The 24329-nt window shown below is 41.7% G+C and overlaps 1 protein-coding gene across 5 annotated transcripts in view; it reads left to right on the top strand.

The window, feature by feature from the left end:
• Nucleotides 1-24108, top strand: part of ARHGAP27 (Rho GTPase activating protein 27) — a 1395760-nt gene extending 1371652 nt beyond the window's left edge. For all 5 annotated transcript variants that reach the window (XM_044055389.1, XM_044055387.1, XM_044055388.1 and 2 more), the window contains one exon: nucleotides 22862-24108. In XM_044055389.1, coding sequence (XP_043911324.1) covers nucleotides 22862-23039 — 178 coding nt within the window. In that variant the 3' untranslated portion in view covers nucleotides 23040-24108. The remainder of the gene's footprint in view (nucleotides 1-22861) is intronic.
• The last annotated feature ends 221 nt before the right edge of the window (nucleotides 24109-24329 follow it).

Below are 24329 nucleotides of genomic sequence, written 5' to 3'. Positions count from 1 at the left end.
TTGGGGGGGGGTTCATCTGGCAGAAAAGTGCATTCAGGGCAAATGGAGCCCAAATCAAATGCACCTCCATATCAGTCAGAAAGAGACGCTAGCTGTACAGAATGCACTGACAGCCTTCAAGGACTACCTTCATCCAGGACAGTTAATGATAAAGACGGACAACACCACAGTTATGTGGTACATAAACAAGCAGGGGGGTACACATTCCTACCTCCTTTGCAGACTAGCCATGGCTTTGTGGAACACGGCCTTGACTTATCAAATACAACTACAAGCTCAATTCCTGCCAGGAAAGCCAAATACTCTGGCAGAAATCTTATGGAACCTCATGAATGGAAACTGGAACCACAAATCTTCAACATGTTGACATGCAAATGGGGGAGTCCAGACATAGATCTTTTTGCCTCACCACAGAACTATCAGTTGGACAAATTCTGCACAAGAATTCATCACAAAAAAGCTTGGAAAGTGGATGCTGTATAACCTATCAGTCTATGCTTTTCCCCCTCTGCCTCTGCTTTCCAAAGTTCTACTAAAAAGTCAGTCAGGACAAACCAAAAATTATTCTGATTGCTCCAGACTGGCCTCGCCAACACTGGAACCCACTCCTGTGCAATGTTTCTGTCGAAAGATTTTACTCTTCTAACATATTCTGGAAGAATCACACCAAGTTCTTGTAAGCAAGTAAAACAGCTTTATTTTACATGCATGGAGACCTGCTACATGATAGTAATATGCCAGCAGTCTGGCTACTTGTACTTTAAGTTCTCCTTATATAGACCCTCCTGCACGTACATACACGTAGCACAGAGGACTTTCATTAAAATTGATAGTTTGATTACTTGTTTTTACCAGCCAGTACCACAGTTATTCTTGCACCATTAACTTTCTTATCAGCAGTTTAAGATTAACTCCTGCATTCCTCAGTGATCAACATTTTCCAGAACATTTCAGTTTGCACGCAGTGAACATTTTTCTGCTTAACCCTTTAAATACAGAATACAAAATATGTTGACTTCAGTATTTTTCCACATTTCCCCCCTTACAACATTTTGTATACTGTTTATTTTACACAATCCCAGATAGTTGTATACCTTCTCATAATCAGAGAAATATGCTTTTGTAGCATTGGCAGAGATAACCTTCGATATTATCATTTTGATACATGGTATGCAACAACAGCCAAGCAGCAAAAATATGATTGCACCAACACATACAGCAATTAAAATGTTCATCAACACAGAACCCCAGTTTCCAAACAGATTTTGGAAAAAGTCAGTCAAGGGGTTTGGACCAGGTTTAGTCAGTTCAGAAACTTGTTGAATTATTTCAAGATGGCTCTGAATCGCGTGCTCGTTATCAGGAATGAACGAGCAGCACTCCTCGTGTATCAGAGCGCAAGTACCTCCTTTCGCGCTAGGGTGAAATCGAGCCATACGGTTCTGCAACACTACTGTTCTCATCGCCGTTAATTCATCCGTCACCAATTCTAGCGCTGAAAATGTCGCATTACTCAGAGTCTCTAACAGTTTTGACAGTTTTCTCAGTTCCCAGATGGATTTTACTGTCCCATATGCTGGCAAAATACCAGCCCAAGCAATTACATCGCCTAGGTCCATATGTGATAGTCCTTTGCTGCTGACGTGTGCCAAGTCATGGTGATAAATCCATGACGCATCAATGTTACCAACGGGATTAATAGGTTTATTAAGAGAACGTGCATTTCATATTTTACCTTGAGGCAACGCATTTGCGTGCCTGATAGCTGGTATCAGATATCCCAAAAAACAACTTCCTGACCAGCCATATGGTAACCATTTATATGCTTTCCTACCACAAATAAAATAACAATCATTTGTTTTGATGGTAATATTGGTTGCAAATTCATAACTCCCATTTGGCTTTAGCCCCTTAAATAACAGGCCATATACATACAGCATTTTTTCAACAAAACTAATATCATTTACATTGATGTCTTTTTTTATAGCTCCAAACTTGGTCTCACACTGCCCTTCTAGGGTACAATTATGAACTATTGTCAAATTACATTGGCTCAGCCCCACCTTAACTTTCCCAATCTTTTGAAAACACACTGTTCCATTTTGGCTCCCCAGAAGAGGCAGCGCCACCTTGTCTCTCAGTGGTACTTCTGTGGTTTCAAACAACAAACTATTCCAAGTATCATTTATTCCCAGAGGGGCTGTCCCTAACATTAAGCCACTGTGTACAGTAGGTATTGCAGTACATACCCAACAATTTGAGACATTCATTGAGGATGCATATGCATATTTAATCGCTTGATATGTATTAAAGTTTGGATGCCAGCTGGTGTGTTTGTCTCTTTTGAATGGCTAGCTTCATTAAAAGACAGAAATGTCCAAAACAGAAATATTACAATCACAATAGTTATAAACAATAAAACATTGCAATAGAACCATTTTCTCTTATTCTCATTATTGTCCTTCATGATTGCTGCTGTCTGTTTGTTCCTCAGGGGAACTCAAGTCTTTATTTAACTTAAAATGTTTTATGATTTTGCAGTGCGTTAGGTGGATCCATGAGGACCTTTCTTTAATCCGAACTGCTGTTGGAGTTGCGATTAGCACCTGGTAGGGGCCCTCCCATTTGGGGATGCCCAATTCTTGCGTTTATTATTTTGATCCAGACCCACTCGCCGGGTCTGATTTCCGTGATCTTGTCGTCTCTTGAACCTGAAAACAATCATTCGTTAAACAGCTGTTAGTATTGGTCAGCATTTTCCTCATGTACTCAGCTATCTCCTCACCCCTCACGTTCCGCAGGCAACAAGTTTTGCCACTGCGGGCGTAATAAGGTCTCCCATACAACAACTCAAATGGGGTGACTCCTTTTGAGGTGGGAGTTGTCGCATGGAAAGGAGGGCTAGAGGTAGACAGGTAATCCAAGACTGATGTGTCTCGGCCATGAGTTTTCTCAACTTGCCTTTTAGAATGCCGTTATGTCGTTCCACCAACCCTGCTGACTGTGGGTGGTAGGCACAATGGTGTTTCAATTCAATTTGGAAAACTGTAGACAGTTTCTGTATGATCTGATTGACAAAATGCGTGCCGTTGTCAGAGTAGATGCGTGTAGGAAGTCCAAAGTGCGGAACGATGTGATTGACCAAAATTTTAGCCACTGATTGAGCATCCGGATGTGTCACCGGAAAAGCCTCAACCCACTTAGTAAATGCATCTACTATTACTAACACAAACTTCTTTAGTTGTGCCGCGGTCAATTCGATGAAGTCCATACATATTGTATGAAAAGGATAGGGGGGTGTTGGAAATGATGCCGGAGCAACTCTGACCCCTCCCCGTGGTATTTAGCACATACTATGCAGGATAGACAAAAACGTTTTGCATATGCAATGAAACCCTTGGTCCAAAAGGTAAGGTGGATAATTCTAACCATAGCTGCAGGGCCCAGATGGGAAGGGCCATGCACAACTAGTGCTGCATACCTAAAAAGATTAGTAGGCAAAACATATTTATTATCCGGTCCCACATAGATTCCTTTGTTCTGCCTAACACCATACCTAGTCCAGCGTTGTTTTTCCTGTACTGTGCTAAGTTCCTGCATGACTTGTAAGGTTTGCAAATCAAATTTATCTGTTGGTTGTAATTCTGTAGGTGTGGTTTCAAGTGAAAAGGTACTGGACATAGCTGCCTCTTTGGCTGCTTTGTCTGCTAGGGCATTACCAAGTGATACCGGGTCCTTAGCACGGGTATGAGCAGCACATTTACAGATGGCCAAACCCCGTGGCCGTTGGACGGCTTGTAGTAATTCAAGGATTAGGTCTTTGTGCATAATGTCTTTCCCGAGGTTGTAACCATCCCCCTATTTTTCCATTGCTGAGCAAACACATGCACCGTAGAGAAGGCATATTGACTATCCGTATAGATAGTGACATTCCTGTCCTCTGAAAGGAGACATGCCCTTGTCACAGCAATCAGTTCCGCTGCTTGAGCGGATAAGTTCCCGGGAGTGGTCTTGCCTCTATTATCTGAGTTGCAGTAGTAACTGCATACCCTACCTGCGTGGTGCCTGTTTCTGTTTTGCGTGCTGACCCATCTACAAACAGTGTCCAGTCCGCATGTAGTAAGGGTTGATCTTTAAGATCCGGTCTTGGTAGAACTTTAGAATGTATGAGATCTAAGCATACATGCGGAATACCGTCTTCAGCAACAGGTAGCAATGTCGCTGGATTTAAGGTAGTGCATCTCTCAATTGTCATGTGTGGCTGCGATAACAGCGTAGTCATACAAGATAAATGTCTGCTAGGTGACAGAAATGTTAACTTGTCCTGCAGAAGGATGACTGCTACAGAGTGCGGGACTTTTAACGTAAGATCATGGAACAATACCAACGTGGCAGACGCTTGTACCGCCAAAGCGGCTGCAATTACTGCTTGCACACAGTGTGGTAATGCTCGTGCTACTGAGTCTAATTTGCTGGAGTAAAATGCCAATGGTCTTAACTTATCTCCATACATTTGCATTAAAACAGATGTCATAAATCCCTGCTTGCAATCTACAGTCTGTATAAAGGTCTTACTGTAATCTGGAAACCCCAATGTTGCTGACCCAGCTATCAGTTGCTTGATCCTAGTAAATGCCTGTACTGCCTTGTCTGTCCAGTGCAGCAAATCTTTGCCGCCATCGGTATTGCAAAAATTAAGTCTGATAGCGGGTGCACTTCTTCGGCGTAGTTGGGAATCCAACTACGACAGAAGTTCGTAATGCCTAAAAAGGACATCATTTCTTTTTTTGTAGTTGGCATGGGGGCTTGTAAAATAGCATTCTTTCTGCTGTCATCTAATTGCCTGCCCTTCCCAGAGATAGTATAACCCAGGTAACGTACTTCTAATTTACAAAATTGTAACTTAGACTTATTTACCTTATGTCCTTCGTGTGCCAGAAAGTGTAGTAGTCGAATAGTCTCGGACTTACAGAGTTCTTCCGTAGTCGCGCCAGGAGGATATCATCCACGACAGCAGTAGGTGGCACCCTTGGGCTGGTTGGAACTGAGCCAAATTGGTGGACATCTCTTGTGAGAAGATGGTCGGACTTTCGCAGTATCCCTGCGGTAACCTGGTATAGGTATAACGCTTGCCCATAAACGTAAATGCAAACCAAAATCTACTATCTTCCTGCAAGGGAATAGAGAAAAGGCATTACTGATATCAATTACAGAAAAGTAGTTATCCGTTGGAAGGATATCGTTCAGCAGAATAGACGGATCCGGGACTATGGGGCCCGAGGTACCACCGCTGCATTTATTGCCTGTAAGTCTTGTACCATCCTCCATGTCCCATCCGGTTTTTTTACTGGAAATAAGGGCGTATTACACGGTGAGTCTGTGCACAGAATTAATACTCCAGCTTTCAAAAGTGCTGTGATTACTGGTAAAATGCCCTCCTCTGCCTTTCTGCTCAAGGGATACTGCCGTTTATGAGGTCTAAATTCTGACTTGGGTGTAATCTTTACCTGTCCTGCCGTTCTAATCAGCCCGATATCGTGCTGACCCTGCGACCATAATGAGTTTGGAATCATCTGCAATTGAGATTCTTCCATGGGGGTAAGGAGACATAGTCATAATGTCCCAGGGGATTGTATCGGTTTGTCTTCCCTGAGGTGCACGGTCGGTCTGGCTTGTGTAACCCAGTTAAGTTTTGAACCTGAATGCCCTTACCTGCCAACTGTTCTGGTGTCCATCCTACCCATTCAGTTATTTTCTTACCCACGAGGTACCATGACATTCCTTCACCCTCCGTGACTGAAATATGTGTGGTTAATTCATTCTTATACAGCAGCTGCATATCCCTTGTAAGGCTACATGTGACTGCAGAATTACCTAGTGTGTCCCAAAAAAGGCTATGCAATACTAGTTTGGTGACTTAAAAACTAAGAAATTTCTTTTCGTATTCTAAATCAGGTCCGGCACATCTTCTGTAATACATTGTGCAATGTAATGGATCTGACACCTTCGGATTTGTTATGCCGTATTTGCTTAATGCCAAATTTGTAAGAGCCGTCACTACACTCTGGGGGCCTGTCTCTATCAAATCATTACTATACCAGTAATGGAGATCTCCCTGCCCCTCTAATAGCATTGCACTATTCAGTTCTATTCTCCTTGCCACCATCCCCATGGAGGTTGGGACGGCTGCTATACCGAACACTTGCATTAAATCTCTTCCTAGTAAATGATTTTTGAAATTATTACTCGGAACCGTATGGTTTGGTTCGTCTCTGGGTCGGTAAACCACAGAGGTTTGGACAATGGCTCTTTGTAAATACGACCATTTGCTGCTTTTACAAGCACATATTCATCCGAGGTAACATCGGATGATATGGCAGTACTTCTGACTAACGTTCGAGAAGCCCCTGAGTCACAGAGAAATTCTATGTCTCGACCCTCAACTTGCAATGTGATCACTGGTTGGGATTCCAATTGCATAGTTGATGCTAGTGCTGTTAGATTTACCATTTGATATTCCTCATTTTCTGCCATTTCCTGTCCCCACCCATCATCTTCACTTGTACCTACTTCCCCATTCTCACTTTCTTCTTCTTCCTCATACCCTCCACCTACGTCTTTTTGACCGTCATATAGTCATGCGGTACCACCGGAAGCAACCATCGGTTTCTCCGGTCCTCTGCAATCTCTGGCGAAATGTCCTTTCTTACCGCACTTAAAACACTCCCCCCTCTTTTGCCTACCCTCGAAATCCTCAGAATGACTTATGCCTCCCCGTCCTCGTCCTCTTCCCCTGCCACGCCCTCTTCCGCGATTTGCGGAACCTTGAACTAACATTAAAGTTCCATCTTCACTAACTGTAAAAGTCTGGGCTTTTTTATCTTTTTTTTCCTTCAGGTATTTCTCAGCATGTCTAGCATAATCCATAAGGGGCTGTAGACGCTGTCCTGTGTGTGATCATATGCTTTTGTATAAAGTTACCAATGGCTGTCTTGCAGCCCTTTAGGAATGCATTTTCAGTTGCTGTTCATAGGGCGAGTCATTTGCCTGATTTTCTGCCTTAATCAACCCACTATGAGCATCAAAACATTGTGTGAGACGATGTAGATAATTGTCTACGGTTTCGTCATCTGATTGAACGCATTGATTAATGCAAGTCCAATCTGCTTTGGGCTTCCAATGTTCTTCTATTTTATCTAGGAGAGTCTTTATTCTGGTTCTACACACTTCGGAGTTAAGCGGCAAGGCTCCCCCTTCCTCTGGTAGCAGGGGTCCCAAGTTCCGCAAATAAGGTGCCAATCAGGTCCTAGGATTTGCCTTATTACTTGTTCAAATTCTACAGCGTTTAATCTATAACTCATTCTCATGCCCCCTACGTCTGTACGGAATTTACGCATATCTACTTTTGGATGGGGAATCCCCTCTACCGCTTTTCGGATATCATCACGGGTCCACGGTCGGTAGACCAATATGGTAGGACCCTCGCCTTCTGCGCCTGCTTGAGGATTTGCCACTTCTATCAGTGGGTATTCCTCTCCTTCCTGATCTACCTTCTCCTTAATTTTCCAGTGCCCTTCTCTCCTAATACTTCCGCTGCGTAAGTCAAGAGTGTTGGCAGGCTCTCTCTGTAATATAATACTTGGCGTGGGGGGGCCACTCACCGAAGCCTGGTATTGCGGTGGGTCCTGGTCGGGGGGCACCTCAATAACCTGTGCAGGGTCTGGATACTGGATGGGAGGGGCCGAGGGATTCTGGTGACTACGACTGACTATGGAAGTTTCATTATCTTCCTTTTGAACAAAGTACACATCTTTTTCACTTGAATTACCACACCCTTTTTTTCAAATTTTGTTCCTTATGTCTTTTATTTGCTTCCTCCAGCCATTTCTGTGCCTGGGGAATCCCTACCTTCTTTTGCTTCCTTGTCTTATTTCCTGCCTGTTTGCGCAGTAATCTTACTAGATTTTGACATTCTGACTTATTTAAACATCCACTAAACCCATGTTCTTTTTTCCATTTATCTAAATACTTTACATTCTTTGGGTGTAAATCAAACATAAACTTTTCATCTTCAGTTTTGTCGTCGCCTTTGGCGCAACTGGTTCCTGTTCCCATTTTTCTTACGAGAAACTATTCCTGTTCCTGAGATCTCTTGTATATAGAATCTATTCACATATACCCCTTATACTTTGAGAAAATTCAATTTCTCCCTTGACTAGTCCCTTAAAATTTAGACAAAAAATTCCAATCAGAAACAACAAAAAATAGCTTTTCTTTTTGCTTACCTTTGTGATTCCTCCGCCCTGTTTTGCTGCCACCTCACGGATTGAATCTGGAAAGAGTGATTGGCCTCTAATTTCAACCTGTTTCAGTTGGAGGTCTTTCATTCGAGGAGAGCCTGATCTCTCTCCACCTGCGCAGGTTTTCAGCCTCTCTTTGTTCGATTCGCGCCGTGCAGGGGCCGCCCTAACGTTGGCCGCCAGTTATGTCGAAAGATTTTACTCTTCTAACATATTCTGGAAGAATCACACCAAGTTCTTGTAAGCAAGTAAAACAGCTTTATTTTACATGCATGGAGACCTGCTACATGATAGTAATATGCCAGCAGTCTGGCTACTTGTACTTTAAGTTCTCCTTATATAGACCCTCCTGCACGTACATACACGTAGCACAGAGGACTTTCATTAAAATTGATAGTTTGATTACTTGTTTTTACCAGCCAGTACCACAGTTATTCTTGCACCATTAACTTTCTTATCAGCAGTTTAAGATTAACTCCTGCATTCCTCAGTGATCAACATTTTCCAGAACATTTCAGTTTGCACGCAGTGAACATTTTTCTGCTTAACCCTTTAAATACAGAATACAAAATATGTTGACTTCAGTATTTTTCCACAGTTTCACACCTGCCTCAGACACCTTACCTACTGTCTCAGCCGAACTACCAAATTCTGCACACTCAGCTCCAAACTTTGAATCTTGCACCGTGGCTAATCATCTAATTTCACCCTTGGCATCCCTCAGCAAACCTGTGATGGATGTCATTTTAGAGGCTAGAAGGCCTAGTACTAGAAAATCTTATGCTGACAAGTGGAAAAGATTCTGTGCCTGGAACCAAGCACAAGGAATAAGCACAGCAATGCCCAATATTCCTCAGATTCTGCAATACTTGACTGAGATGCTTCACAAGGGCCTATCTTTTACTTCCATAAAAATCCATGCCTCTGCCATTTCAGCTCATTACAACACAGAACCTCCCCTCTTCTCTCTTCCTCTGCTAAAGCAGTATCTCAGAGGGGCCAAAAACTTAAGACCTCCCAGGAGAGTGCCAACCCCTGCATGGGACCTCATTTTTGTTTTGGAAAAACTCACTCTCCCTCCTTTTGAGCCAGCTGCTACTGCAGACTTAAAATGTCTTTCCTGGAAAACAGCTTTCCTTTTAGCAGTCACTTCAGCTAGAAGGATTTCTGAATTACAGGCCCTTATGGCAGTGGAGCCTTTCATCATTTTTCATGCAGACAGGGTGTCTCTCAGGACCAATCCCTCCTTCATGCCTAAGGTGGCATCCAGTGTGGCTCTTAATCAGACCATTCATCTGACAACTTTCTTTCCCAATCCACAGAACAAGGGTGAGAGGATTCTGCATTCATTGAATGTACACAGACAACTGAGAGTTTACTTAAACAGGACAAAATCTCTCAAAATCTAAACAACTACTGGTGACATTTGCTGCAGGGGCAGAGGGAAAGGCTATTTCAAAGCAGACTATTTACAAATGGATAAGGCATTGTATTCATTTCTGCTATATGCACCATGGTAAAACTATCCCCCAGGGGATCAGATCTCATTCCACCAGGGCTGCATCTACGTCTACAGCCTTTCTCAGAGGTGTTCCTACCAGAGACGTTCTAGAAGCTGCTACCTTTAGCTCCATTCATATGTTCACCAAACATTACCATTTTCCTTTCTTCTCTAAATCCAGAGCTGGCTTTGCCACTGCTGTCCTGCAGGGCCTTATAGCTGGTCCTAACGCTGTATAAATCCATCCTCCCAATCATAGCTTTGGGAATCTACCCAAATGTAATGACTGCAACAGTGAAACACTAAACATAGTACAGTTGTGTACACTTACCATAAATGTAGATGTTAGTGTACTCACTGTTGCAGTCCTGGTTACCCTCCATCCAGCCCCCAGTTTTTCTCTTACTATACCTCTACTTCCCTTTACTATGCTTAAAAGTGTATTTGCTTTTGTTTGGAGGTATATTTTTTTATTTTAAATTATATATATATATTTTGCTCTCCATTTGGGGGGCACCTGACATCTGGGGCAAGATGTAATTGCGTCAGCTGCATGTTTTATACCCCTGACGACCTGACATCGTGGAAGAAGGGACAGCAACCAACGCAGGACCTAAGACTTTCTTAATCAGGCCGACTGAGGGCAACCTGCCAGCAGATTACCCATATGTAATGACTGCAACAGTGAATACACTCGAACATCTACATTTATGGTAAATGTACACAACTGTACTTTTCTGGTGTCATTCTAAGGGGATTCAGTTCCTGTCAGCCTGGGATGACATGATTGACAGACCACGATGCTTTGCCAGAGATGGCCTGCACCTGCCGCCCCTGGGATTCTGAATACTGGCTAAGGCTCTTGCCACCACTACAGTGCCTTTTTTAGGCAAGGTTCAAATGACAAATTCACCACCATAACAGGTGCAGGCAAGAAAAACTGAGGGTAATGCTACTGAATGCTAGAAGTCTAAACCTCAAATTGCACTCACTTAAGGCACTCCTTAAAATGGAGAACATCAGTATCTGTGCAGTGACTTGAGACCTGGTTCAAGGCTCCAGAGAGCACCACTGCATTACCAGGCTATAACTCATAACACACCTTTCAGTCATCTAACCTGGACCGGAACACCAAAGGTGGAGGTGTGTCCATATTCATTAAGGATATAAACACCTCCAGGCTAGTTGCTCAACACAATACATCCGAGATTCTCCAAGTGCAACTAACTCTGGGCAAAACTGCAATCCAAATTGTAGCTTGCTACAGATTCCCCACCATGCCCCAGGATTCCTACTCCTATTTTCTGGATATACTAGAAAATGTTAAGTTTCAACCAAACACCCTAATAATGGTCGATTTCAACTACCCCACCATAAACTGGGAAAACTACTCATGTACCAACTCCTTCACTCAACGCTTTCTGGAATTCATAAATTCCAATGCCATGAATCAACTTATCCACACCCCCACCAGGGGCAACAATAACCCAGACCTAGTCATTACCAATATGAGTGACCGGTGTTCCACACCTGAAGTCAACTCCTCGTTGGTCAGATCCAACTACAAGCTAATCACCATAGTTATCCACATCCCACCCCCAACCCCCATTAAGGAAACCACTGTAAAGAATTTCTCCAAAGCCAACTTCATGCTTCTCAAGACAGAAGTGGCGAACTTCATGACACCAATGCAGATGGACAATACAATTACGACTGCTGAATATTACACAAATGCACCCTATAAGCACTTACACGAGTGCATGGGTCATGCTATCCCTAACAGAACCAATATGCTATCCTCCAAAAAAAGGAAGCCAATCTGGTGGTCCCCTGCCATAAACAAACTCTACAACAGAAGGAAGAAACTATTTATTATTATTTATTATTTTCATTTACAATTGTTGACTAGGAGAGTCCGACTGGACACAGGTCCGTTTTCAGCAGAGGCCCGGGGAGAAAAGCTCCACATTAAGTATTATTTGCATTATAGAGTTAAAAAACATAGCATTTAAATATAGACATTAGTCCAGTTAAGGACGCAAGACAAGAAGAAAACAGATGTAAAACAGCTGTAGAACATAGTACAATTTTAAAATATGGTGACATATACTAAACATGGTTAAAATGTAGTTGAGATTCATCAGTGAACAAATGATGCGATCTGTTTTTGAGGTACATAACATCCATTAGTAGTTGTTGCTACAAGAAGTTAGTACTATGTGGTAGGTAGCTGGGAACATGAGTAGCCAAGCTTGCTAAGAGTAGGTTGTTGATAGGGGGCTGAGAGAGGTAGTGGGTGGGGGGAGTGGATGGTATTAGATGGGGGGTTGCAAGGGCATATCTGGCAAGTTTTGAAGTGTGATTTTAGTAAGGATTTAAAGTGGGTGCAAGAAGTTACAGAGGTAATTGAGGATGAGAGGGAGTTCCAGAGTTTGGCTATAGTGCAGGAGAATAATGCTTCTCCAGCAGAGTTAATGATGATTGTGACCTGTAGGAGGTTTTTGTGGCTGGATCTTAGTGGTCTCGTGGTTATGTAGGGTTGGAGTAGATTCTGGAGGGATGGGACTTTTAGTGGTTGGTTTATTAGTTTGTGGGTGAGTGTGAGTTGGTACCATTGAAGGAGGTGGGGGAGCTCTAGCCAGCCCAGTTCTGCTAGTGAGAGACAGTGGTGAGTATGGTAGGAAGCCCCTGTGGTGAATTTGGCGATTTTGTTGTAGCAAGTTTCGAGCTTATTTAGATTGCATTGTCTAAGGTTAGTAAATATTGGAGAGGCGTAGAGTAAGGCAGAGATAAGATGAGAATTTGCTACCAAAATTTTAGCTGCTTTGTTAATTAGTTGCTAATTTGTATATAATGCTCCTAGTTTTTTGTGCACTTTTTTAATGGTCATGGAAGTGCGATTGTCAAAGTTCAGTTTATTGTCTATTTCTACTCCTAGTAATTTGGTGTATTGTGTAGGATGGATGGTGGTGGTGTATTTTGCTGTGATGTTAAAGTGAGAGTTATCTAGGGTAAGTTTGGTGGGTTGGAAGATTAGTAATTTTGTTTTGTTTAGGTTGAGTGTTAGTTGGGCATCGGATAACCATGTTTCAACAGATGAAAAGGCTTCCTGTGTGACTTTTTGCAGTTTTGGTAGGGACTGGGCTGAGCAGATGATGGTCGAGTCATCTGCGTATTGTATGAGTGTGCCATGTTTGGTGGCAGAGGCTAGATTATTGGTGAAAACAGAGAAGAGTAGGGGTCCAAGGATGGATCCTTGGAGAACTTCTATGGAGACTAAAGAGATTAAAATCCCATGAGTGGAAGAGCTCCCTGGTCAGCCTCAGTAAGAAGTTGAGATCTCCTCATAAAATCTTCCAAAGCTAGCTATGAAAACAAAATCACCACTGATTCTAAGGACAACCACAAAGCATTCTATAGGTATGTCAAGAATCTCAGTGGCAGCACCCAGATCTGCTCTGAGTTACAGCACAATGGCATGAAAATTACAGAACCAACTGATATTGCCAACATCCTGGCAGATAAGTTCAGTGCTAACTTTACCCCCCTCTCATCCCCTAAACGGCCCATATCTATAACGGAAGAATGCAGAGTCTCTGTACTCACAACTACGCAGGTAAAAACTGCACTCTCTAAAGCCAAGAACACAGCATCCATGGGACTGGACAACATCCCAGAATGAACTGGCTCCCCACCTAAGCACCATGCTCAGTCATTGATACATGTCAGGCTTTGTGCCCCACTGAATGGCTCATAGCAGCAGTTATCCCACTCCACAAAGGGGGAGCCACCACGGACCCCAGGAACTATCGCCCTCTTAGTCTGACAAGCCTAGTCTGCAAGGCCATGGAACATATCATGGAACTCATAAACAAAGACACTGGTAACCTCCAAACTCTGGACCCCACCCAGTTTGGGTTTGTGAGAGGCAGATCATGCCTCCTGAACCTGATTGACTTCTTTGAGACAGTCACCAAAGCCATAGACGAGGGTCAGGTGGTTCACACAGCTTATCTTGACCTCACCAAGGCTTTTGACACCATTCCCTACTCTGGAATTTTAGATAACCTCACTAAACTATGTATAAATCCCTATGTCACAAGATGGGTCACCAACTGGCTCACTGACAGAACACATACTGTAAAGGTTGCAGACTCCAAATCTGACTTCAAACCAGTGACAAGTAGAGTACCACAGGGTTCAGTCCTGGGTCCTCTCCTGTTTGGTATCTACTTCCCTGAAGTACAGAAGGTCTCTGGCTAACAAAGTTCACAGATAACTGCAAATTAGGAGCCATATTTGAGTCCCCAAACAACGTGGACATCCTACAGAAGGGCCTCATTGAGACAGATGCCTGATCTCAAAGCCATGGCCTCAAGCTCAATGCCAAAAAAGTGCATTGTCATCCCCTTTGGTAAAAACTCTGTACCCATGAACTACCACATATGCAGCAGTCTACTTAATACCAAATGTGTGATAAGAGACCTTGGGACTCAGGTGGACAGTAGTCTCTCCTTTGGTAATCACATCACCACAGTAATCAGGAAATCCTTCTACATGGCACACCTCATCACAAAAGGGTTCTCATCCAGGAAAAAAGAGGTCATTGTTTCCCTATACTCGGCTCTCATTAGAAACATTATGGAGTACAATGCCCCTTTTGGAATGTACCTCACAAGACTTCTGCAACAGTTGGAGAGGCCACAGATGTACCTCACAAAAAGGATTACCAGACTCAAACAGATGCCCTACGAAGACCGTCTCAAAAAACTCCAGCTTTACTCCATAGCATATCACCTACTCCAGGTGATCTCTGCCTAACATATAAAACTATGTCAAACCCAGAACTGTTGGACATGCTCCACTTAAAGAAATCCCAATCCCTCTGAGCTACATGCTCTAGGGGCCTAAACCTTGTCACCACAATAAACAGAACATGCTGGAGGGACAGATTCCTGTCCCAGAGACTTCCCATACTCTGGAACTAACTACCTATCTGTATCAAACAAAGCTCCTCATTAGCACTCTTCAAGAAAAATCTTGATGAGTGGATGGGAAATAGGAAATTCACCCCGGGGATCACTTCTGTGGCTCTGCTCGACAGGGGCACAGGAAAATAACTTTCTTGGGTGGCGAAAGCCAGGGAATCTTGTTGGCTAGGCTTACATAGGCCCTTGGGCTGATAGCCTAGTACATACCTATGAACCTATGAGCAATGTCTTCGACACTTTCTAACCGCAAAATGAAAGTGTGAGAACCAAAGGAGGAGGAGTGTCTATCTTCATCAAAGATAAATACACCTCTAGACTGGTTAAGAAGGAAAATTCCAGAGTTAATCGAAGGTCAACTAACTGTGGGTAAGGCCCCCCCCCCCCCTTCATTGAACCAAGATACCCACACTGCTTATTTGGATCTACTTGAGTCAATGAAATTACAACGAAACATTCTAGCCATGGGCAACTTTAACTATCCCTCCATTGACTGGCAAACTTATAAAAGTACCTACATGCTTGCACAAAGGTTCCTGGACTTTGTTAACACTAATGCCCTGGAACAAATAGTATGCGACCCCACAAGGGGCTCAAATACTCTTAAGCTGGTCCTCACCAACACGAGTGACCACTGCACTACCACAAGTATAGGACCCTCACCGGTTAAATCTGATTACCTATCAGTCACATTTGAAGTAGCTATAACACCTGAACCCCTCTTAGGTGAAATCAGGCTAAAAAATGTCACCAAAGCTAATTATAACCTCCTAAGGGATGGCATAAATAATTTTCAAGCGCCTTTTCCCACAGATGGCATTGACAAGTATACTAAGGTGTACACAAATGTTCTGTGCAAACACACAAATGTATTAACACAGCTGTGCCTGATAGGATCAAAGTAAGATCCTCAAGAAAAGACAAGCCTCCCTGGAGGACATCTAGCATTAACAAGTTATACAACAAGAGGAAGAAGTTGGTGTCTAAGAATATAAAAGAGAGGTCCCAGCACTGGAAGAACACCCTCCTCTGCTTCAACAAACAAATAAGGTAACTTATAAAATTCTCTAAGAGCAACTTTGAAAAAAAAAAGCATAGCTAAGCGTAACCATAAGGCATTCTTCAGCCATATTCGTAACCTAAAAGGTAGGACGCAGACGTGTGCATGGAATCACACATACTGATGCTGTGAAAATAGCTAACCTATTAGCCAACAAGTTTGGTGAAAATTTTACCCCCTTCCTCTCCAAAAATTCCACAAAGCATTCCCTCTACATTGCATCTCCAAAAAGCAAGTCATTAATGCTCTCTTCAAGGCTTAAAACACTGACTCTGTGGGACGGAATGTCATCCCAGGTCACATTTTAAATGGTCTAAAATATGAGTTAGAAACTCCATTAGGTACTCTCTTCAACCACAGCCTGAGTCCTGGTTTTGTCCCTGCTGAATGGAAAACAGCAACCGTCATCCCCCTTCATAGAGGGTACAGCAACAGACCTTGGGAACTACAGACCATAACCTTAACCAGCCTTATCTGTAAGGCCTTAGAACAAATCATCATGGACCTTATAAGTAAGTATATTGATGCTCTCCAAACCTTTCATCCGACATAGTTTGGTTTTGTCAAAGGCAGGTCATCCCTGTTAAAGTCCATTTCTTAAAAAACATCACCAGAGCCATAATTGATGGCAGATCAGTGCATGCAGCCTACCTTGACTTAGCCATGGTCTTTGGTATAATCCCACATTCTGGCATCATTGATAAACTCTCCCAGTTGAATATTAACCCTTTTGTTGTCAGGTTGGTTGCTAAGTGGCTCACCAGCAGATCACATCTCAACCAGCAGACCTGTCATCGGTGGGGTTCCACAAGGGTCAGTCCTGGGACCCTGTTGTTTGGAATACACTTGTCAGAGGTTCAGGCCAAAGCAGAGGGCTGTGGCTGACTAAGTTTTCTGATGACTGCAAATTAGGTGCAATCATTGAATCCCCAAACGGTGTCAATATGCTTCAAGAGGGACTTACACAAACCAATGATTGTGCCAAAGCCATGGACTCAGACACAGTGCTAAAAATGCATTATAATCCCCTTTGGTAAAAACAGTATCCCTGCAGACTATCATATAAATAATAATACCCTAATTAACTACTCAGTAGTGAGAGCCTTGGGAACACAAGTTGACCATAGCCTAAACTTTGACCACCATGTGTCTACTGTGGTAAAGAAGGCATTCTATGTCACACACCTCATCAGTAAAGGCATTGCCTCAAGTGCAATGTCATAACACCCCTGTACTCGACCCTCGTAAGGCCAATAATTGAGTACAATGCTCTCTTGGGCATGTACCTTACCAGGCACCTGCAGCAATCTGAGAGACCTCAGATATTTCTAACCAAGAAAATTCGGGGCCTGCAGCACATGTCATGCATTGACAGAATGAAGTCACTCTCACTGTCCTCAGTACCATACAGACTACTTAGAGAAGTCTTGTGCCTGGCCTACAGAGCAATCTCGGATCATCCTTATTATGACATCATCAGCACAGCATAAGAGGAATGTCTTATTCCTCTTCTGCTGAGCTGATGATGTCATAAGAAGGCAGAAACATGCATGTCCACAGCTAGAGGGGTGTGGCTTTAATGGCCTGAATTTGTCCATAAATAGACTTAAAAATGAAAGTAAAAGAAAAAGTCATGGACATTCAGATTTGCCATTTAGCAGAAACACCTGATATCCTTAAAGGGTGATTTGCATATATCCCATGAGGCCTCTGATTCAAGAGGTTTAACGTATCACACAGAAGTAAATAACTTCAGGATGGATTTTTAACCAGACATGTTTGTAAATGTTAGGGTACTGTCCATCTAATATGGTATAATCTGTTCTGTTCTTTACATCCTAGCTGATGATGTTTATATTCCTATAGAAAACCATTTGAGTGTGTGTACGTGCACGTGTGTGCGTACACGCACATGCTAACCTCCAAGTAATACACCACATAATTACATTATGTTCACTTTCTTTGTCTGTGGATCTGTGCAACTGAACCACATTTAACAAAACTAAAAATGTATTTGAAAGTAAATGTATTTCTTGCCATGAAAATGCTAAGGACTGCCTCTTAAACGTTAATGATGTAATTAAGTAATATAAATATATATACAAATGTAGCTTCACTCTGTAATATGATTGCACATAAAATTGCATTTTTATATGTTGTTTGCACAATCCTGACTGTTTTGTAAAATAAGATCACCATTTCTGTAATGATGATTTTGTAAAATAACATGGCCATTTCTGTAACAGTGCCTGCCTTTCACTGTATTGCAAACTAACATCTAAGTGACTGCCCTTTTCAATGATCCTGGCTGTAACTTTCACAGATTTACAGGAACGTTCCTGATTTTAACTCATTTTAATTATGCCCATCTTAATCCCTCCTCAGACAGGTATATTTAGAGAAAAGGTGGCGAATTACAATGACTAAATAAGTAAATGTATATTCCTTCACTTTTTCTTATTCTGTCCATGTCTCAAGTTAGTAGTACTAATGTTTTAAAAATGTCCCTGATTAGTTCTGGATTTGTCCTTGACTCGTTCAGAGCTGTGGACCAGTCCGCCAATCTAGTTAGCAAAAAAAAAAAAAAAACAAATCTGCAGTGAACTGTGCAACATGTAGATCCGCAGACATGATAACCCATTAAAAAGTACGTTTGTACAGTGTGGCTGGTTACGTTGTAGTGGAGGTACCGTTAAACACAAAGAGCATTTCTAAAAGTGCAAAGTGTGTCGTTGTCATCTTAATGGTAGCTTTGCTAATGAGTAAAATAGTACATTTCTCTGTCATAAGTGCGGTTACCAAAGCAGTCCTTCACATACTGTTTCAGTTGCATTTATCCATATCAGTTGTTCAGTACCAGATGTGTGATGTACTGAAACAAGTCAGTAATTCTGAGCAAGAAACTAGTGAGTACTTGGCTTGTTGTAGGAACATTATAAATGTAAAGAAGCAAAACACGCATAAAACATTCCTAACTAGGCCATAAATAGTTTGCTATGCTCTGGGTTGTTAAAACATTCCTAACTAGTTTGCTATGCTCTGTGTTGTTAAAACATTCCTAACTAGGCCGTAAATAGTTTGCTATGCTATGGGTTGTTAAAACATTCCTAACTAGTTTGCTATGCTCTGTGTTGTTAAAACATTCCTAACTAGGCCGTAAATAGTTTGCTATGCTCTGGGTTGTTAAAACATTCCTAACTAGTTTGCTATGCTCTGTGTTGTTAAAACATTCCTAACTAGGCCGTAAATAGTTTGCTATGCTATGGGTTGTTAAAACATTCCTAACTAGGCCGTAAATAGTTTGCTATGCTATGAGTTGTTAAAACATTCCTAACTAGGCCGTAAATAGTTTGCAGAGCTCTGGGTTTGTATTTATGGCATCTCTAAAACCCAGTTGGGAAAGAAGCAGAGATAACTGCTGAGAATCAGGTAGATAAGGGGAACAGGGGGTGGTGTTGACAGGAACGAAGTGCTTGGCTTCTTAAGATCTTCACATTTCAGAAATATGGGCTAAAACCCCATATTCCTGACAAAGACTTTCTACCCCCAGGATACAGCATCTTAAGACTCGACAGAACCCATAGGAAAGGTGGTGGAGTTGCTATAATTTTCTCTAACCACCTGTCTGTAATCCCCCTCTCTATTCCTACCCTCTATGTCTCCTCAGCTGAACTGCTAATTTCTAACTGTAAAATAAATTCCCACAACATAATTACCATAGCCACAATTTACATACCCCCTGGTGACGCCATCACTGTACCTGAAAGTATTCTGTCGTGGTTCACCCATCACTTACCTAATGAAACAATAGTCTTGGGAGTTGTTAACATTAATTGGCTATTCCTGTCCTCTAATACTCCCACCTCCTGCATTAATTTACATGGCTTCTCCCAATTAATATCCACTCCCTACAGGTACCATCAAATCTACTAATCATTCCTCTCTTCTTGACTGGATACTTGTCTCTCACCCCCATAAATATCACTTCCCTGAAACACTACCTGATGTTCTCCGTGATCACTGTCCAGTCAACGTCCTAAGATTCTCTCCTCATTATAGTACACCTCAAAGATTCATAGCTTGTCACAAACTAACCAACTATGCCCCTATTATGCTAAACAACCATCTCTCAGCTGTTAACTGGTCCTTCCTCAGGCAACTACCTCTCAATGATGTGGTGACCAAATTCAACTCTATATCCTCAACATACTTGACTCTCTGGCCCCCATAAAAACTGTTAGAGTAAAATCAATCATACCTCTGTAGCTAACACAGACCACCTGCTCCTTAATGCAAAAATGGGACAAAGCTTGGAAGATTTGGTCCAAAACCAAACTTCCCTCCCACCTTCAGTAATATAAAGAACTCTGCAACATCACAAAAAAATCCATCTATAAAGACAAGAAAAACTTCTATAACAACCCTCCAACCACACACTTAGCCAACCCAAAGAAGTTCTGTCATGCTATCAACCATATTCCTCACCCTGACAACCCTTCTTCTCCCCAACCTTGCCCCAATAACATCCCCCTAGAAACTGCTACCAACTTTAACTCCTATTTCATTGACACTATTGGCAAAATAGCTATCCAAACCAACTCCTATCCAAATACTAATCTGCCCTCCAACCCTCCTACTTCCACTAACCCTCTCCCCCCTTTTTTATAAAAACTGTGTCTACTATCTACATCAAAGCCCTGCTACTAAAGCTTAAAGCTTGCTGTCCCTCCATTGATGGTCTACCCCCTCTCTTTCTCCAGAAAGCTGCCAGTTCTGTTCCCTCCCCATCTCTATACTCATTAACCGTTCCATTACTGAATCTAGAGTACCTGCAATATAGAAACAATTCTCTACTTTACCCATCCACAAGGAGATAACTCCTCTGAACTTTCCAACTTCAGGCCAGTTGCTCACTCAACATGGCTTTCGCCCTAAACATAGCACCTCCACCACCCTTATTTCTTCTGTTAACACCATATCCCAAGCTAGAGACCAAAACAAATTGGCCTCATGCTTATTTCTTGATCTCTCTAAGGCTTTTGACACTGTTTCCCACCCTGTCCTTTTAAACAAACTCTCGGAACTTAACCTATCCACCTCCACTATGTTTTCATTCTGTAATTACCTCAGTGACCGACTTCAGTCTGTTTAATGGCTTTCTGCAATCTCTCCTGCTGTTCCTGTAAAAATAAATGGGTGTTCCTCAAGGATCTATCCTTGGCCTATTACTGTTTAATATCTTTACAAATCTATTGTCTAGTTCCTGCCCACAGTCATCACTCATCCAATATGCAGATAACTCTACAGTTATCACCATAGCAGATACCCCCGATGACTTAAATGCTGGGACTCAGAATTCCTTCTTAGCTATTGAAATCTAGCTGACCAACAGCCAGCTAATACTAAACCCAAAAAAGACCAAACTCCTGCTTTTTATCCCCAAATCTATGAATCATCTTAAATCCTCCTTTTCAGTCTCATCCTGCAGTAACATACTTATCACTGTGGAATCACATACCAGGCTATGAGGGGTTGTCATTGATGACCCTCTTAAATTCGACCTGCATGTCCTCAACAACATTAAGAAAACCCACCAAAAACTCAGGCTTCTTTACAGGAACAAAAGAACTCGTAGCCAGTAAAGCCAGAATCACCCTAGCTCATGCTTACATTATCCCTAGCCTACTCTGTGGCTCACAAATCAATCCTCACCAACCTTCAAACCACAAACCTTTTAACAAAACTAGAATCTACCTACAACAAAGTTGCTAAATTCACTGTTGACCACTCCTACCACTCACATCACTGTCTAGCTCTTAAAAAGTAAAACTGGCTAGAGCTTTCTCACCAACTGCTTCTCTCCCAGCTTCAAATAGTTCACTTAATTTTGTACCTGCCTTCCTCCTGTACCAACATTACCTCCCTGGTCTCCCCCTACATCCCACAAAGTTCCATTCGTAGCTCAGAACAAAACCTTCTTTCTATCTTCTTCTTTCAGCTTATCCCAGTTAGGGGTCACTACAGCGGATCATCTGTCCACTCATGATTGGCAGTGGAGTGTTACAGTGTCGAGTTGCTAGCCCAGCACCCAGCCTTCCACAGAAGGCACACACACGCGCACACTCACATCTACGGCCAATTTAGAGTGTCCAGTCCACCTACTGCATGTCTTTGGGAAGTGGGAGGAAACCGGAACACTCGGAGGAAAACCACGCGACGTGACCACAGGGAGGACATACAGACTCCGTACAGAAGGCACCCCAGCTGACAATCAAACCAGAGAACCTCTTGCTGTGAGGCGGCAATGCTAACCGCTGCACCACGGTGGCTGCCCAAAACCTTCTTTCTATCTACAAGCCCAAAACTAAAATAGGACAAAACCTTTACAGCTATTCCCCAGCCCAGTCTTGGAATAAACTTCCAATGGATGTTCGTAACATTAATCTCTGACATCAATTCAAAATTGCCACTAAAACTTTTCTGAACAATACATGGATCTGTCAGTGTAACCACCCTCCTTGATCGACCTACCCTTATCATTCTCATCTCACTCACGCCTGTCCCCTTTTTTCTTTCTCCTATTCTTTACTGTTAAACTGCACATTGACTTGACGTATCTAAACCAAGATCGTTACTCTACCAGAACTGCTAATGATGTAAAACAATGATTATAGTTGAGACCTATTGATGTAACCAATGTACATACCTCCTAACATGATTGTATGGACTGAAGGATGTTGATGTTAGAATGTAATTACTCTCTGTGATTTAATCAGGTTACTTGTTATTATCTTTTTACATTTCTAGTATTATTTTGTATCTAGTTTTGTTATTGTATATGTCGTACTCAGTTGTGGAGGTTTTCTCCCTGGGCATCTGCTGAAAAAGGGCTGTTGCTCATTAAGACTAACTAGGTCAACAAATGTCAAATAAATAAATATCCTAGTAAGTACCTATGAATGCATATGACAATTATCACTAATGTCTGTCCTCTTTTTTTTTTGTACTTTAGGGTGATTGAATATCATGATAAGAATCGCATGTCCGTAAAAAGTCTTGCAATTGTTTTTGGGCCAACTCTGCTGAAACCAGAGGATGAGGGTGCAAATATTGCGTTGTACACAATTGTGCAGAGTCAGATCGTGGAGCACATTCTTAATGAGTATGAGCAGATATTTCTGGAAAGCTGACTTGACTCATGAACTTCCAATTGGAAAACAAATGTGAAAATATCAAGACTGTTTATAATTGCAGTTGATATATATAGAGATATCAAAGTGTATATATTATATATATATATATATATATAATTTTTTTTTGATTTTGCAGAGCAGTGAAAGCGCTGGCACGCTGGATAATGCTTTGTTTTATGTATGCACTGAATACATGTGGAAGGCATGTTGACACATTTTTTTTCACCAAAGCCAAATAAATGTTTCAGACAACATATTCCTTATGTTGCAAACCTAGGTTGCAAATATCTTCATTCTAAACTTTTATTCCCCTAATATTTTGGATGCAGGTGACATCTGCCAAGAAAAACTGATGTATACATAATGAAGCCAACCACACAGCAGTGTGACCCATTCTGTGCTTTTAAATGAAAAAGAGAAAAAAGGAAAAGTGAACATGTTAAATGTTATTAGCAGCTCTTGCTATATTATGGCTTGGAGGACAAATCCTAATTTGCTTCTGTCAGTTACTTTTATGATCAGTTGAATAGTATCCGGACTGCATTTATCTGAAATTTTTTTTTTCTTTCTGACAAAATGTTGCACATTGGCTTCCGATATGGAAATGTGTGTCATTTGCACTGTAATTGATCACTGGACTTATTTTGTGTTACTGCTGTAAATATTTTTGTAATATTGTTGACACAAAAGTTATTGCAAGTTAATGGGGCTGTGCAGTTCCCAAGATTGTCCTGTAGGCATACATAAATCCAGTGCACCCTAGTAATACTTGCTGTTTTTTTCATGATTTAAGAATTAAACAAAGCTGTATACTAGAACAGAGCAGTATGTTAGCCCAAGATCCTACCAGAAAGGTAGGTGATGCTATGAAAATGCTCAGTTTGAGAATTAATAACCTTATTTTACAGTGCCTTTCTTGTAAGATGTGTTAATCATGTTGTAGAGTATTGCCATAAGTGTGAACAAAAATGCTAAATATGTATATAAAAGATATATACCTTTACCAAATGTTTCAGAAGTAATAAAAAAGCTAAACTATTTCTAAAATGAAGAATGAATGAATGAATGAATTGTTGAGACATTTATTTATTTGCATTTGTTTACCAGCATAGTGTATTGATCAATGTTAACCAGTTTGCCTCAGCCCATGTGAAATACAGAAAATTTCACAAGCAAAAATGCAGAAATGTAAGCAATAACACAGTAGTTTAGACTAGTTACCCAGAAAAAAACTGTATATGCGTTCTAGTGAACAAACACTGTTTAATGCCCACTATAAACATTAGT

This window comes from Protopterus annectens, chromosome 13.part0 (genome assembly GCF_019279795.1).
Source record: "Protopterus annectens isolate FY-2018-M chromosome 13.part0, PAN1.0, whole genome shotgun sequence".
Lineage (NCBI taxonomy): Eukaryota > Metazoa > Chordata > Ceratodontiformes > Protopteridae > Protopterus > Protopterus annectens.
The sequence above is the reverse complement of the archived record's forward strand: the minus strand, read 5'-3'. Positions and strand labels throughout refer to the sequence as shown.